The 15,795-nt window shown below is 48.2% G+C and overlaps 1 protein-coding gene across 6 annotated transcripts in view; it reads left to right on the plus strand.

Moving 5' to 3' along the window:
• The first annotated feature begins 271 nt into the window (after nt 1–271).
• Nucleotides 272–15,795, plus strand: part of LOC140395357 (fas-binding factor 1 homolog) — a 192,561-nt gene continuing 177,037 nt past the window's right edge. For 2 of the 6 annotated variants that reach the window (XM_072483003.1, XM_072483006.1), the window contains exons 1-2: nt 272–387; nt 2,069–2,212. In XM_072483003.1, coding sequence (XP_072339104.1) covers nt 2,210–2,212 — 3 coding nt within the window. In that variant the 5' untranslated portion in view covers nt 272–387; nt 2,069–2,209. Of the gene's footprint in view, nt 388–432; nt 551–849; nt 927–2,068; nt 2,213–15,795 lie in introns of those variants that run through there. The other 4 variants (XM_072483007.1, XM_072483010.1, XM_072483005.1 and 1 more) reach the window with 4 other exon arrangements.

Below are 15,795 nucleotides of genomic sequence, written 5' to 3' on the forward strand. Positions count from 1 at the left end.
AGTTCACTGCCTAAGTGTGGTGGAGACAGGTTCAATGGAGGCTTTCAAAAGAGAACAATAATTATCTGAAGAGAAACGATTTTCAGGGGTGAGAAACGACAGTGGAGTGGGAAGAGCTGCATTGTTCTTGCAGTGAGCCAGCAGAGCCGTGAAGGGCCGAAGTCTTCTGTGCCATAAAAGATTCTGGAGTTCAGGACTACAGCCCCCACAATGCCGAGCGCCAGGCCACCCCGCGCATGCACAACGGTCTACAGAAGGCCCTGTTGCCAAGTGTTCCTCCAACGGTATTTTAATCAGAATTCCCCGCCTTTCTGCTGAATTACAGTGTTCTCGTCTTTCGCGTGAAATTTAACTGGCGAAGCTCTGGGAATCCTGGACATCTCCATGGTAAGAAGCCGCTCAGATCCATTGCCGTACCCTGGTGTTAACTTAAGCTTTCTACAAACTGAGGTGTTTCCGGCCATCAGTGGAGATGATTTTAACTGTAGCCGAGGAAGGGATGAACACAAAGAGCAGCCACTCGCTTTCAGTTGTTTAACCAGTCAAACAGGTGAGCGCAGGCGTGATTTTCGGGCTGGAGTGGGGGCGTGGCCTGGGTGGATGCCGGGCCTGAGGTGGGGGCTCGGGGCTCAGGGCGGGGCCTAGAAGGGGGGGGGGGGTGAGGGCGGGGTCTGGAGTGGGGTGGGCGGGACGGGCTGAGGGCGGAGTCTGGGGTGGGCGTGGCGGGCTGAGGGAGGGGCCAGGAGTGGGGGCGTGGCTTGGATTAAGGGCGGGGAACGTTGGGCACAGGATTGAGATCAGGGGCGGGGCTCGGATGTGAGGCACGTCCTGGGGGCGGGTCTCGTGTGAGGGGCGTGGCTGGGGTCACGGTAGAGCGGGTGCTCCGGAAGTGTTGATGTTGCCATGCCACCATGACACTGGGAGAGGTGAGGGAGATTTATTCACTCTGGCTCATAGAATTTACAGTGCAGAAGGAGGCCATTCAGCTAATCGAGTCTGTACCGGCCATTGGAACCTTGGCTCAGGGTGGGAGTGAGCCTTTGTCATCGAATGATGCAGAAGTTCTGCCTGGTAGCATTGTAATGCCAGAGACAGAATAACTGGAATCTATATAGCGCCTGCAACATCCTCAGGAACCCCCTTGCAGCTAATGTTTGTTGTTGTCAAATGTGGGACAGGAAGATCCCACACTCTTCCATTGATAAAGACCAGCTAATCTGATTTTAGAGGTGTTGATTGTGGAATGAAGATTGGCCTGGACACAGGGGCAGGTTCTCCTGATTATCTTCGAAATAGAGGCAATGGGATCTTTTATGCCCACCTGGGAAAGCAGATGGGGCCTCAGTTTAATGTTTCATCAAAATTGTCTCCTAACTGTCTCCTTCTGCGCTGTAAAATTCTAAAGATGCACTTCTGACAAATTAATTGTTAGTCCCAGTTGCTGCTTTTGAGGTTTTGCTAAGCGGTTCATTGGTTGCTGCGTTTATCCATAGGCAATACTAACTGCTCTTCAAAAGATCATTGTCTGAACCTAATATGCGTTCTTGTGTAGTTGCTTTGATACCGTGCTTATAATATTGAAACATCGCAGAGAACTTCAAACATTAAATAATTTCCGTAATACAGTGTTATAAAGACAAACTCAGCAGCCAATAGGTAGCAGGAGTGTCCCATTGCAGCGAGATAGATTTGATTGTATGTTACTATCAGCATGCCAAGTAAGGGGGAAAAATGTCACTCAATCACTCTGAGGCTGAGTTCCCTGCAATGCAATTTCCTTGTCACATTTCAGAAGATTGAGGTACCATTGCTGCATGAGAAGCTAGGGTAAGGGATCGTAAGCACATGAGAAATGTAACATATCTAGCATCCACATTGTTACATTCTTTTTTTTTAACTCATTATTTTAAAAAACAATTACATGTGTAATAAAGTTATTTAACGTTGGGTCCACTATAGAGCCTTGCAATTTATAACGACAGTATTTCCAAAATAACCCAATGTTTGCCAAGTAGATCCTGTTTTATACTGATTAAGATTGTACCTTATTGAGTCCTTTTCCTTTCAGTCTTCTCCTATGAAGCGAAGAGTGATGGATCCCCCATAACCTAATGCAGCAGAAAACATAAACTTCTGGTCATGATTGATCCATGTTTCTGAACCAATGTATAAGCAGGGCTGTTGTTTGCGCAACTGAAAGTGATTAGAGATGGTAAGTGAGGAATTGTTTCCTATGTCGATTATTCAATCAGAGTTGAAACAAAGACAGCACTATGATAGTCCCTTCGTAGACATGCCTGGCTCATTACTTTCAGATTTTTTTGGCACTTATTTATAGTTCTGAGATATATGTTCTTCAGGTGTATACCACCAGGTCATAGAACATTACAGGCTCTTCGGTCCTCGATGTTGCGCTGACCTGTGAAACCACTCTAAAGTCCATCTACACTATTCCCTTATCGTCCATGTGACTATCCAATGACCATTTGAATGCCCTTAGTGTTGGCGAGTCCACTACTGTTACAGGCAGGGCATTCCACGCCCTTACTACTCTCTGAGTAAATAACCTACCTCTGACATCTGTCTTATATATATCTCCCCTCAATTTAAAGCTATGTCCCCTCGTGCTAGACATCACCATCCGAGGAAAAAGGCTCTCATTGTCCACCCTATCTAATCCTCTGATCATCTTGTATGCCTCAATTAAGTCACCTCTTAACCTTCTCTCTAATGAAAACAGCCTCGAGTCCCTCAGCCTTTCCTCATAAGATCTTCCCTCCATACCAGGCAACATTCTGGTAAATCTCCTCTGCACCCTTTCCAATACTTCCACATCCTTCCTATAATGCGGCGACCAGATTTGCACGCAATACTCCAAATGCGGCTGCACCAGAGTTTTGTACAGTTGCAACATGACCTCATGGCTCCGAAACGCAATCCCTCTACCAATAAAAGCTAACACACCGTACGCCTTCTTAACAACCCTCTCAACCTGGGTGGCAATTTTCAGGGATCTATGTACATGGACACCGAGATCTCTCTGCTCATTCACACTGCCAAGAATCTTACCATTAGCCCAGTACTCAGTCTTCCTGTTATTCCTTCCAAAATGAATCCCCTCACACTTTTCTGCATTAAACTCCATTTGCCACCTCTCAGCCCAGTGCTGCAGCTTACCTATATCCCTCTGTAATTTGTAACAACCTTCCGCACTGTCCACAACTCCACCGACTTTAGTGTCATCTGCAAATTTACTCACCCATCCTTCTACGCCCTCCTCCACGTCATTTATAAAAATGACAAACCGCAGTGACCCCAAAACAGATCCTTGTGGTACACCACTAGTAACTGGACTCCAGTCTGAACATTTCCCATCAACCACCACCCTTTGTCTTCTTCCAGCCAGCCAATTTCTGATCCAAACTGCTAAATCACCCTGAATCCCATGCCTCCGTATTTTCTGCAGTAGCCTACCGTGGGGAACCTTATCAAACGCTTTACTGAAATGCATATGCACCACATCAACTGCTTTACCCTCATCCACCTGTTTGGTCTCCTTCTCAAAAGAACTCAATAAGGTTTGTGAGGCACGACCTACCCTTCACAAAACCGTGTTGACTATCTCTAATCAAATTATTCCTTTCCAGATGATTATACATCCTATCTCTCATAAATCTTTCCAAGACTTTGCCCACAACAGAAGTAAGGCTCACTGGCCATAGTTACCGGGGTTGTCTCTACTCCCCTTACTGAACAAGGGGACAACATTTGCTATCCTCCAGTCTTCTGGCACTATTCCTGTAGACAAAGATGACTTAAAGATCAAAGCCCAAGGCTCAGCAATCTCCTCCCTGGTTTCCCAGAGAATCCTAGGAAAAATCCCATCCGGCCCAGGGGACTTATCCATTTTCACACTTTCCAGAATTGCTAACACCTCCTCCTTATGAACCTCAAGCCCTTCTAGTCTAGTAGCCCAAATCTCAGTATTCTCCTCGACAACATTGTCTTTTTCCTGTGTGAACACTGACGAGAAATATTCATTCAGCACCTCTCCTATCTCCTTGGGCTCCATGCACAACTTCCCACTACTGTCCTTGACTGGCCCTACTCTTACCCTAGTCATTCTTTTATTCCTGACATATCTATAGAAAGCTTTAGGGTTACCCTTGATCCTACCTGCCAAAGACTTCTCATGTCTCCTCCTGTCTCTTCTTAGCTCTCTCTTTAGGTCCTTCCTAGCTAACTTGTAACTCTTGAGCTCCCTAACCGAACCTTCATGTCTCATCTTTACAGATGACAAGTGTTTCGACTGCTTTAGTAAACCACGGTTCCCTCGCTCGACCACTTCCTTCCTGCCTGACAGGTACATACTTATCAAGGACACGCAGTAGCTGTTCCTTGAACAAGCTCCACATTTCCATTGTGCCCATCCCCTGCAGTTTTCCTCTCCATCCATCGCATAATAATTGCCTTTCCCCCAGATATAACTCTTGCCTTGCGGTATATACCTATCCCTTTCCATCACTAAAGTAAACGTAATCGAATTGTGGTCACTATCACCAAAGTGCTCACCTACCTCCAAATGTAACACCTGGCCTGGTTCACCCAGTACCAAATCCAATATGGCCTCACCTCTCGTTGGCCTATCTACATACTGTGTCAGGAAACCCTCCACACATTGGACAAAAACGGACCCATCTAAAGTACTCTAACTATAACGTTTCCAGTCAATATTTGGAAAGTTAAAGTCCCCCATAACAACTACCCTTTTGCTTTCGCTCCTATCCCGAATCATCTTTGCAATCCTTTCCTCTACATCTCTGCAATTTTTCGGAGGCCTATAGAAAGCCCCTAACAGGGTGACCTCTCCTTTTTACTGTTTCTAACCTCAGCCCATACTACCTCAGTCGACGAGTCCTCATCAAATGTCCTTTCTGCCACCGTAATACTGTCCTTGACTAACAATGCCACCTCTCCCCCTCTTTTACCACCTTCCCTGAGCTTACTGAAATATCTAAACCCCGGCACCTGCAACAACCATTCCTGTCCCTGCTCTATCCATGTCTCCGAAATGGCCACAACATCGAAGTCCCAGGTACCAACCCATCCGCAAGTTCACCCACCTTATTCCGGATGCTCCTGGCATTGAAGAAGACACACTTTAAACCACCTTCCTGCCTGCCGGTACACTCCTGCAACTTTGAAACCTTACTCATGACCTCACTACTCTCAACCTCCTGTATACTGGAGCTACAATTCAGATACCCAATCCCCTGCTGAACTAGGTCAGGTATAGCATGGCTTATATACAGAGTAACAGCAGATCAGGAATAGCACAGGTTATATACTGATAATAGTCTGATCAGGTATAGCACGGTATCCACAGGTTCCCTATTATCTACCTTACTGGGTACATAGAACAGTACAGCACAGAACAGGCCCTTCGGCCCTCGATGTTGTTCCGAGCATTGTCCGGAACCAAGATCAAGCTATCCCACTCCCTGTCATTCTGGTGTGCTCCATGTGCCTCTCCAATAACCGCTTGAAAGTTCCTAAAGTGTCCGACTCCACTATTACAGCAGGCAGTCCATTCCACACCCCAAACCACTCTCTGAGTAAAGAACCTACCTCGGACATCCCTCCTATATCTCCCACCCTGAATCTTATAGTTATGCCCCCTTGTAACAGCTACATCCACCCAAGGAAATAGTCTCTGAACGTCCACTCATCCCCCTCATTATCTTATAAACCTCTATTAAGTCGCCTCTCATCCTCCTCCACTCCAAAGAGAAAAGCCCTAGCTCCCTCAACCTCTCCTCATAAGACCTATCCTGCAAACCAGGCAGCATCCTGGTAAATCTCCTTTGCACCCTTTCCAATGCTTCCACATCCTTCCTACAATGAGGTGACCAGAACTGCACACAATACTCCAAATGTGGTCTCACGAGGGTCATGTATAGTTGCAGCATAACCCCGCGGCTCTTAAACTCAAGCCCCCTGTTAATAAACGCTAACACACTATAAGCCATCTTCACGGCTCTATCCTTTTGAGTGGTAACCTTCAGAGATCTGTGGACATGAACCCTAAGCTCTCTCTTCCTCCACATTCCTCAGTACCCTGCCGTTGACCCTGTAATCCGCATTCAAAATTTTTCTACCAAAATGAATCTCCTCGCACTAATCAGGGTTAAACTCCATCTGCCATTTTCCAGCCCAGCTCTGTATCCTATCAATGTCTCTTTGCAGCCTACAACAGCCCCCCACCTCATCCACTACTCCACCAATCTTGGTGTGATCAGCAGATTTACTGACCCACCCTCCAGCCCCCTCCTCCAAGTCATTGATAAAAATCATAAATGGCAGAGGACCCAGCACTGATCCCTGTGGTACACCGCTGGTAACTGGTCTCCAGTCTGAAAATTTTCCATCCACCACCGCCCTCTGTCTTCTATGATAGCCAGTTACTTACCCAATTGGCCAAATTTCCCTCTATCCCACACCTCCTTACTTTCTTGAGCCGACCATGGGGAACCTTATCAAACGCCTTACTAAAATCCATGTATACGACATCAACAGCTCTACCTTCATCTACACACTTAGTTACCTCCTCAAAGAATTCCATCAAATTTGTGAGGCAAGACTTACCCTTCGTAAATCCGTGTTGACTATCCCGGATTAAGCTGCATCTTTCCAAATGGTCATAAATCCTATCCTTCAGGACCTTTTCCATTATCTTACCGACCACCGAAGTAAGACTAACTGGCTATAATTACCAGGGTCATTCCTATTCCCTTTCTTGAACAGAGGAACAACATTCGCCACTCTCCAATACTTATCCTCAAAGTATTCGCGAAAGTTTCTCAAGCATGACTTACCCTTCATAAAACCATGCTGACAATCAATGGGGGGGTTGTGCTTTGTCTTTCCAAATGTTCAGTCATCTCCTCCTTAATGATTGATTCCAGCAACATCCCCACCACAGAGGTCAAGCTAACCCGTCGATAGTTTCCTACAATTTGCCTCTGTCCCTTTTTGAATAGGGGCGTCACATTAATGTGTTTCCAATCCACCGGGACATTTCCAGAATCCATGGAATTTTGAAATATCATTAAAAAAAAAAAATTTAGAGTACCCAATTCATTTTTCCAATTAAGGGCAATTTAGCGTGGCCATTCCACCTACCCTGCACATCTTTGGGTTGTGAGGGCGAAACCCACGTAAACATGGGATTATATGCAAACTCTACACCGACAGTGACCCAGAGCCGGGATCGATCCTGGGACCTTGGCGCCGTGCGGCTGCAGTGCTACCCACTGCGCCACCATGCCACCCATTTTGAAATATCATAACCAATGCATCCGCTATCTCTGCTCCCACCTTCTTCAATACCCTAGGGTGCAGGCCATCAGGTCCCAGAGACTTATCTGCCTTTAATCCCATTAGTTTATTCAATACCTTCTCCCAGTGATGGTTATTGCACTAAGTTCCTCTCCATTAACTACAGTTTCTGGACATTTTTTATTATCCTCTACTGTGAAGACAGAGGCAAAATATTGGTCAGTGCCTCCGCCATCTCCGTGTTCCCCATTATTACCTCACCGGTATCGTCCTGTAAAGCGCCAACATTTATTTTAGCTATTCTCTTCCTCTTTATAGACTGAAAGAAGCTTTTGGTATCCGTGTGTATATTTTCTGCCAATTTCCTTTCATAGTTCATCTTGGCTCTTTTGATTTTATTTCTAGTAGCCTTTTACTAAACTTTGAAGTTCTCCCAATCCTCCAGCCTTCCACTAGATTTTGCAGTATGGCCTTTACTTTTGATTTATGTCCTCTTTGACTTCCTTATTTAGCCATGGAATGTTTTTCTTCCTCTCAGGAATATATTTTAAATGAATGGTATTTTTCTTTTTAATAAACATTTTATTGAGGTATTTCTTTGGCATTGTAACAGCAACAAAATAAACAATGTACATAACAAGGAAAATATTAACATAGTGCAAATACCACCTCCTTCTCCCACAGGTCCCACCATTACTTAACCCCCTAATCTACGCTAGCCTAAACCCCCCCCCCCCTTTCTGCTGACGATTAATTCTCCACGAAGAAGTCGTCGAATGGTTGCTACCTCCGGCGAACCCTAACAGAGACCCTCTCATGGCAAACTTTTTAAAAATAAATTTAGAGTACCCAATTAATCACCCAATCCACCTAGCCTGCACATTGTTAGGTTGTGGGGGCGAAACCCACGCAGGCACGGGGAGAATGTGCAAACTCCACACGTGCAGTGACCCAGGGCCGGGATTCGAACCTGGGACCTCGGCGCCGTGAGGCAGCAGGGCTAACCCACTGCGCCACCATGCTGCCCTTCTCATGGCAAACTTAATTTTCTCCAGGCAGGTGAAGCCAGCCACGTCCGATAGCCAGGTCTCCGATTTCGGGGGCTTCGGGTCCCTCCATGCTAGTAATATCTGCCTCCGGGCTACCAGGGAAGCAAAGGCCAGAACATCGGCCTCTTCCTCCTCCTGGATTCCCGGATCCTGCGACACCCCGAAAATCGTCACCTCTGGACTCATTGCCACCTTCATATTTAATACCTTGGACATGACGTCGGCAAACCCCTGCCAGAATCCCCTCAGCTTTGGACATGCCCAGAACATGTGGACATGGTTCGCTGCCTCCCCCCGCACACTTCGCACACCTATCCTCCACCCCAAAGAATCTGCTCATCCGGGCCACTCTCATGTAACAACCTTAAATTGGATCAGGCTGAGCCTGGCACATGTTGCGGTCGCGTTGACCCTACCCAGCGCGTCTGCCCAAAGGCCCTCCTCTAACTTTCCCCCCAGCTCCTCCTCCCACTTTTGTTTCAGCTCCTCGGTCTGCCTCTCCTCTGATCCCATAAGCTCTTTATATATGTCCGAGACGCTCCCCTCTCCTATCCTGAATCCCCCTTAGCGGCAGGAGTGGGAAGGTTGGTACCTGCCTCCGCATAAAGTCCCGCACCTGCAGATATCGAAATTCATTTCCCCCCGCCAATGCAAACTTCTACTCCAGCGCCCACATACTCGGGAAGCTTCCTTCGATAAACAAGTCCCCCATCCTCTCGATCCCTGCTCTCTGCCAAATTCGGACGACCCCGTCCATCCTCCCTAGGGCAAACCGGTGATTATTGCAGATTGGGGACCACGCCGATGCCCCCTCTGCTCCCACATGACTCCTCCACTGCCCCAAGACTCTCAGGGCCGCCACCACCACTGGACTGGTGGGTTATCGCGCCGGCGGGAACGGAAGAGACGCTGTTACCAACACCCACAGACTTGTGCCCTTGCAAGAAGCCGCCTCCATGCGCATCCACGCCGGCTCTCCCCCCCCCCCCCCCCAATCACTTCCTCACCATGGCTATATTAGCCACCCAGTAATAATTGCTGAAATTCGGCAGCGTCAGCCCACCATCCCTCCGACTCCGCTCGAACATTGCCCTCTTCACTCGTGGGGACTTGCCCCCCCACACAAAGCCCACAATAACTTTATTGATCCGCTTAAAAAAGGACCGCAGGATGAAGATGGGGAGGCATTGGAAAACAAATAGGAATCTCAGGAGGACTGTCACTTTTACCGATTGAACTCTGCCCACCAGAGACAACGGGAGCGCATCCCAACTCTGGAAATCCTCCTTCATCTGATCCACCATCCGGGCCAAGTTCAATTTATGTAGCCTGTCCCAATCCCTCGCCACTTGGAAACCCAGGTACCTGAAACTGTCCCCTATCACTCTGAACGGCAGTTCCCCCAGTCGCTTCTCCTGACCTTTCGCCTGGACCACAAACATCTCGCTCTTCCCCATATTGAGCTTATACCCCGGAAACCGGCTGAATTCCCCGAAAATTCCCAGAATTTCTTCCATCCCCTCCATTGGGCCTGAAACATACAAAAGCAGGTCATCCGCATACAGGGAGACCCTATGCTCCACCACCCCCTGGACCAGCCCCTTGAGGGCCTCAGAACAATTGCCAGCGGCTCTATCGCCAGCGCAAACAGCAGTGGGGAGAGGGGGCATCCCTGTCTCGTCCCGGTGCAGTCTGAAATAGTCCGAAATCGTCCTGTTTGTCCGTACACTTGCAACTGGCGCCTGGTACAGCAACCTAACCCAGTCAATAAAGCCCCTCCCAAATCCGAACCGCTCCAGCACCTCCCAGAAATAATCCCACTCAACCCGGTCAAAAGCTTTCTCTGCATCCATCGCAACCACTACCTCCACCTCCCTACTCCGGGGGCATCATGATCACGTTTAACAGCCTTCTTACATTGGCCACCAGCAGCCTGCCCTTAACGAACCCCGTCTGATCCTCCACAATAACGTCCGGTACACAGTCCTCAATCCTGGAGGACAAAATTTTGGTCAGCAGTTTGGCATCTACGTTCAATAAGGAAATCGGCCTGTAAGACCCACATAGCTCCGGGTCCTTGTCCCGTTTCAGGATGAGTGAGAACATGGCCTGCGACATCGTCTGGGGCAGAACCCCTCTTTCCCTAGCTTCGTTCAAGACCTTCATCAGCACCGGGCCCAATATTCCAGGGAATTTTTTATAGAACTCGACTGGGTACCCATCCAGTCCCGGGGCCTTATCCAACTGCATGGCCTTCAAACCCTCCACTATCTTCTCCAGCCCGATCGGGGCCGCCAGCCCTTCTACCCGCTTCCCGTCCACCTTCGGGAAAGTCAGCCCCTCCAGGAAGTGCCTCATCCCCTCTGGCCCCGCAGGGGGTTCTGACCTATACAACCTGCTATAAAAGTCCCAGAAGACCTTGCTCACCCCTGCCGAGTCCCCAACTAAGTTCCCATCCCTGTCAATAACTTTCCCTATTTCTCTAGTTGCCTCCCTCTTTCTGAGCTGCTGTGCAAGCATCCTGCTGGCCTTCTCACCGTGCACGTAAATTGCCCCCCTCGCCTTTCTGAGCTGTTCCACTGCCCACCCTGTGGTTAACAAGCCAAATTCCGCCTGTAGCTTCCGGCATTCCAAAACAAAGAACAAAGAACAAAGAAATGTACAGCACAGGAACAGGCCCTTCGGCCCTCCAAGCCCGTGCCGACCATACTGCCCGACTAAACTACAATCTTCTACACTTCCTGGGTCCGTATCCTTCTATTCCCATCCTATTCATATATCTGTCAAGATGCCCCTTAAATGTCCCTATCGTCCCTGCTTCCACTACCTCCTCCGGTAGTGAGTTCCAGGCACCCACTACCCTCTGCGTAAAAAACTTGCCTCGTACATCTACTCTAAACCTTGCCCCTCTCACCTTAAACCTATGCCCCCTAGTAATTGACCCCTCTACCCTGGGGAAAAGCCTCTGACTATCCACTCTGTCTATGCCCCTCATAATTTTGTAGACCTCTATCAGGTCGCCCCTCAACCTCCTTCGTTCCAGTGAGAACAAACCGAGTTTATTCAACCTCTCCTCATAGCTAATGCCCTCCATACCAGGCAACATTCTGGTAAATCTCTTCTGCACCCTCTCTAAAGCCTCCACATCCTTCTGGTAGTGTGGCGACCAGAATTGAACACCTCCAAGTGTGGCCTAACTAAGGTTCTATACAGCTGCAACATGACTTTCCAATTCTTGTACTCAATGCCCCGGCCAATGAAGGCAAGCATGCCGTATGCCTTCTTGACTACCTTCTCCACCTGTGTTGCCCCTTTCAATGACCTGTGGACCTGTACTCCTAGATCTCTTTGACTTTCAATACTCTTGAGGGTTCTACCATTCACTGTATATTCCCTACCTGCATTAGCCCTTCCAAAATGCATTACCTCACATTTGTCCGGATTAAACTCCATCTGCCATCTCTCCGCCCAAGTCTCCAGACAATCTAAATCCTGCTGTATCCTCAGACAGTCCTCATCGCTATCCGCAATTCCACCAACCTTTGTGTCGTCTGCAAACTTACTAATCAGACCAGTTACATTTTCCTCCAAATCATTTATATATACTACAAACAGCAAAGGTCCCAACACTGATCCCTGTGGAACACCACTGGTCACAGCCCTCCAATTAGAAAAGCATTCCTCCATTGCTACCCTCTGCCTTCTATGGCCTAGCCAGTTCTGTATCCACCTTGCCAGTTCACCCCTGATCCCGTGTGACTTCACCTTTTGTACTAGCCTACCATGAGGGACCTTGTCAAAGGCCTTACTGAAGTCCATATAGACAACATCTACTGCCCTACCTGCATCAATCATCTGAGTGACCTCCTCGAAAAACTCTCTCAAGTTAGTGAGACACGACCTCCCCTTCACAAAACCGTGCTGCCTCTCACTAATACGTCCATTTGCTTCCAAATGGGAGTAGATCCTGTCTCGAAGAATTCTCTCCAGTAATTTCCCTACCACTGAAGTAAGGCTCACCGGCCTGTAGTTCCCGGGAATATCCTTGCTACCCTTCTTAAACAGAGGAACAACATTGGCTATTCTCCAGTCCTCCGGGACATCCCCTGAAGACAGCGAGGATCCAAAGATTTCTGTCAAGGCCTCAGCAATTTCCTCTCCAGCCTCCTTCAGTATTCTGGGGTAGATCCCATCAGGCCCTGGGGACTTATCTACCTTAATATTTTTTAAGACACCCAACACCTCGTCTTTTTGGATCACAATGTGACCCAGGCTATCTACACCCCCTTCTCCAGACTCAACATCTGCCAATTCCTTCTCTTTGGTGAATACTGATGCAAAGTATTCATTTAGTACCTCGCCCATTTCCTCTGGCTCCACACATAGATTCCCTTGCCTATCCTTCAGTGGGCCAACCCTTTCCCTGGCTACCCTCTTGCTTTTTATGTACGTGTAAAAAGCCTTGGGATTTTCCTTAACCCAATTTGCCAATGACTTTTCATGACCCCTTCTAGCCCTCCTGACTCCTTGCTTAAGTTCCTTCCTACTTTCCTTATATGCCACACAGGCTTCGTCTGTTCCCAGCCTTTTAGCCCTGACAAATGCCTTCTTTTTCTTTTTGACGAGGCCTACAATATCACTCGTCATCCAAGGTTCCCGAAAATTGCCGTATTTATCTTTCTTCCTCACAGGAACATGCCTGTCCTGTATTCCTTTCAACTGACACTTGAAAGCCTCCCACATGTCAGATGTTGATTTGCCCTCAAACATCCGCCCCCAATCTATGTTCTTCAGTTCCCGCCTAATATTGTTATAATTAGCCTTCCCCCAATTTAGCACATTCATCCTCGGACCACTCTTATCCTTGTCCACCAGTACTTTAAAACTTACTGAATTGTGGTCACTGTTACCGAAATGCTCCCCTACTGAAACATCTACCACCTGGCCGGGCTCATTCCCCAATACCAGGTCCAGTACCGCCCCTTCCCTAGTTGGACTGTTTACATATTGTTTTAAGAAGCCCTCCTGGATGCTCCTTACAAACTCCGCCCCGTCTAAGCCCCTGGCACTAAGTGAGTCCCAGTCAATATTGGGGAAGTTGAAGTCTCCCATCACCACAACCCTGTTGTTTTTACTCTTTTCCAAAATCTGTCTACCTATCTGCTCCTCTATCTCCCGCTGGCTGTTGGGAGGCCTGTAGTATACCCCCAACATTGTGACTGCACCCTTCTTATTCCTGATCTCTACCCATATAGCCTCACTGCCCTCTGAGGTGTCCTCTCGCAGTATAGCTGTGATATTCTCCCGAACAAGTAGCGCAACTCCGCCTCCCCTTTTACATCCCCCTCTATCCCGCCTGAAACATCTAAATCCTGGAACGTTTAGCTGCCAATCCTGCCCTTCCCTCAACCAGGTCTCTGTAATGGCAACAACATCATAGTTCCAAGTAGTAATCCAAGCTCTAAGTTCATCTGCCTTACCCGTAATGCTCCTTGCATTAAAACATATGCACTTCAGGCCACCAGACCCGCTGTGTTCAGCAACTTCTCCCTGTCTGCTCTGCCTCAGAGCCATACTGTCCCTATTCCCTAGTTCTCCCTCAATGCTCTCACCTTCTGACCTATTGCTCCCGTGCCCACCCCCCTGCCATACTAGTTTAAACCCTCCCGTGTGACACTAGCAAACCTCGCGGCCAGGATATTTATGCCTCTCCGGTTTAGATGCAACCCGTCCATCTTATACAGGTCACACCTGCCCCGGAAGAGCTCCCAGTGGTCCAGATAACGGAAACCCTCCCTCCGACACCAGCTGTTTAGCCACGTGTTTGTCTGCTCTACCTTCCTATTTCTAGCCTCACTGGCACGTGGCACAGGGAGTAATCCCGAGATTACAACCCTCGAGGTCCTGTCTTTTAACTTTCTGCCTAGCTCCCTGAACTCCTGCTGCAGGACCTCATGCCCCTTCCTGCCTATGTCGTTAGTACCAATATGTACAACGACCTCTGCCTGTTTGCCCTCCCCCTTCAGGATTCCCTCTACCCGTTCGGAGACATCCTGGACCCTGGCACCAGGGAGGCAACATACCATCCTGGAGTCTCATTCACGTCCACAGAAGCGCCTATCTGTGCCCCTGACTATAGAGTCCCCTATTACTATTACTCTTCTGCGCTTTGACCCTCCCTTCTGAACATCAGAGCCAGCCGTGGTGCCACTGCTCTGGCTGCTGCTGTTTTCCCCTGATAGGCTATCCCCCCCGACAGTATCCAAAGGGGTATATCTGTTCGAGAGGGGGACAACCACAGGGGATTCCTGCACTGACTGCCTGCCCTTTCTGGTGGTCACCCATTTCTCTGCCTGCACCTTGGGTGTGACCACATTTACATAACTGCGATCTATGACGCTTTCCGCCACCTGCATGCTCCTAAGTGCATCCAATTGCTGCTCCAACCGAACCATGCGGTCTGTGAGGAGCTGCAGTTGGGTGCACTTTCTGCAGATGAAGCCATCCGGGACGCTGGAAGCCTCCCGGACCTGCCACATCTCACAGTCCGAGCACAGCACCCCTCTAACTGACATTGCGACAATTAATTAAAATTAAAATTTGTCTTTTTTTTTTTAAATACTTTTTTTTTTAAATTGCAAAGTTACTGTCAACTATCTGTTTCCTAGCACTAGATTTCTAATAGAAATGCGATAGCTAACTATAATACTCTCCGATCTCTGGCTTAGATATCCTCGAAATTATAATTAAGTTATGATGTTTAATTAGTTCCCAAATACTCAAATTTTTTTTTAAAATTTAGGTTAGAATCCCAACCAGCCACTCTGGCCACAGCTTTTCTGTGATGTCACTTCAGTTTCCCCCCGACACACACAATTTGAAAAAAGGTATAAAAGTAAAAATAAGTAAAAATCACTTACTTACCTTCTTACCTTCTGAGTGTCTGAGATGTTCTCAGGTTCTCTCGCTGACAGAGACTGCTCCTCCACCTCCGAACCTTGACCTGCACAATGCTAATAATATAATAATAATATAATATGGCACTTACCTTACACCAATGGGTCTTATTATTAGGTTAGAGGAGGAGGGCGGGTGGGAGACACTACACGTGTAGTGTCTCGGGTTTCCTCTCCACCAGAATTTATTGGTTGGGGGGGGCGGGGGGACTTGCCAGAGGTCGAACTTCCGGTTCCCGCCTTATATAAAAACAAATAAAACAGAAAAGAAGAACAGACACGGGACCAGGCAAGGCTTTTTAAATACACTACTCACCTCCAAGAAGGCCCCTGCGCACCGCTGCCGCCGAAATCCAAAGGGCTGCTCCTGTAAAGGTAAGGTTTTTAAATACACTACTCACCTCCCAGAAGGCCCCTGCGCACCGCTGCCGCCGAAATCCAAAGGGCTGCTC

Source organism: Scyliorhinus torazame, chromosome 18 (assembly GCF_047496885.1).
Source record: "Scyliorhinus torazame isolate Kashiwa2021f chromosome 18, sScyTor2.1, whole genome shotgun sequence".
Classification (NCBI taxonomy): domain Eukaryota; kingdom Metazoa; phylum Chordata; class Chondrichthyes; order Carcharhiniformes; family Scyliorhinidae; genus Scyliorhinus; species Scyliorhinus torazame.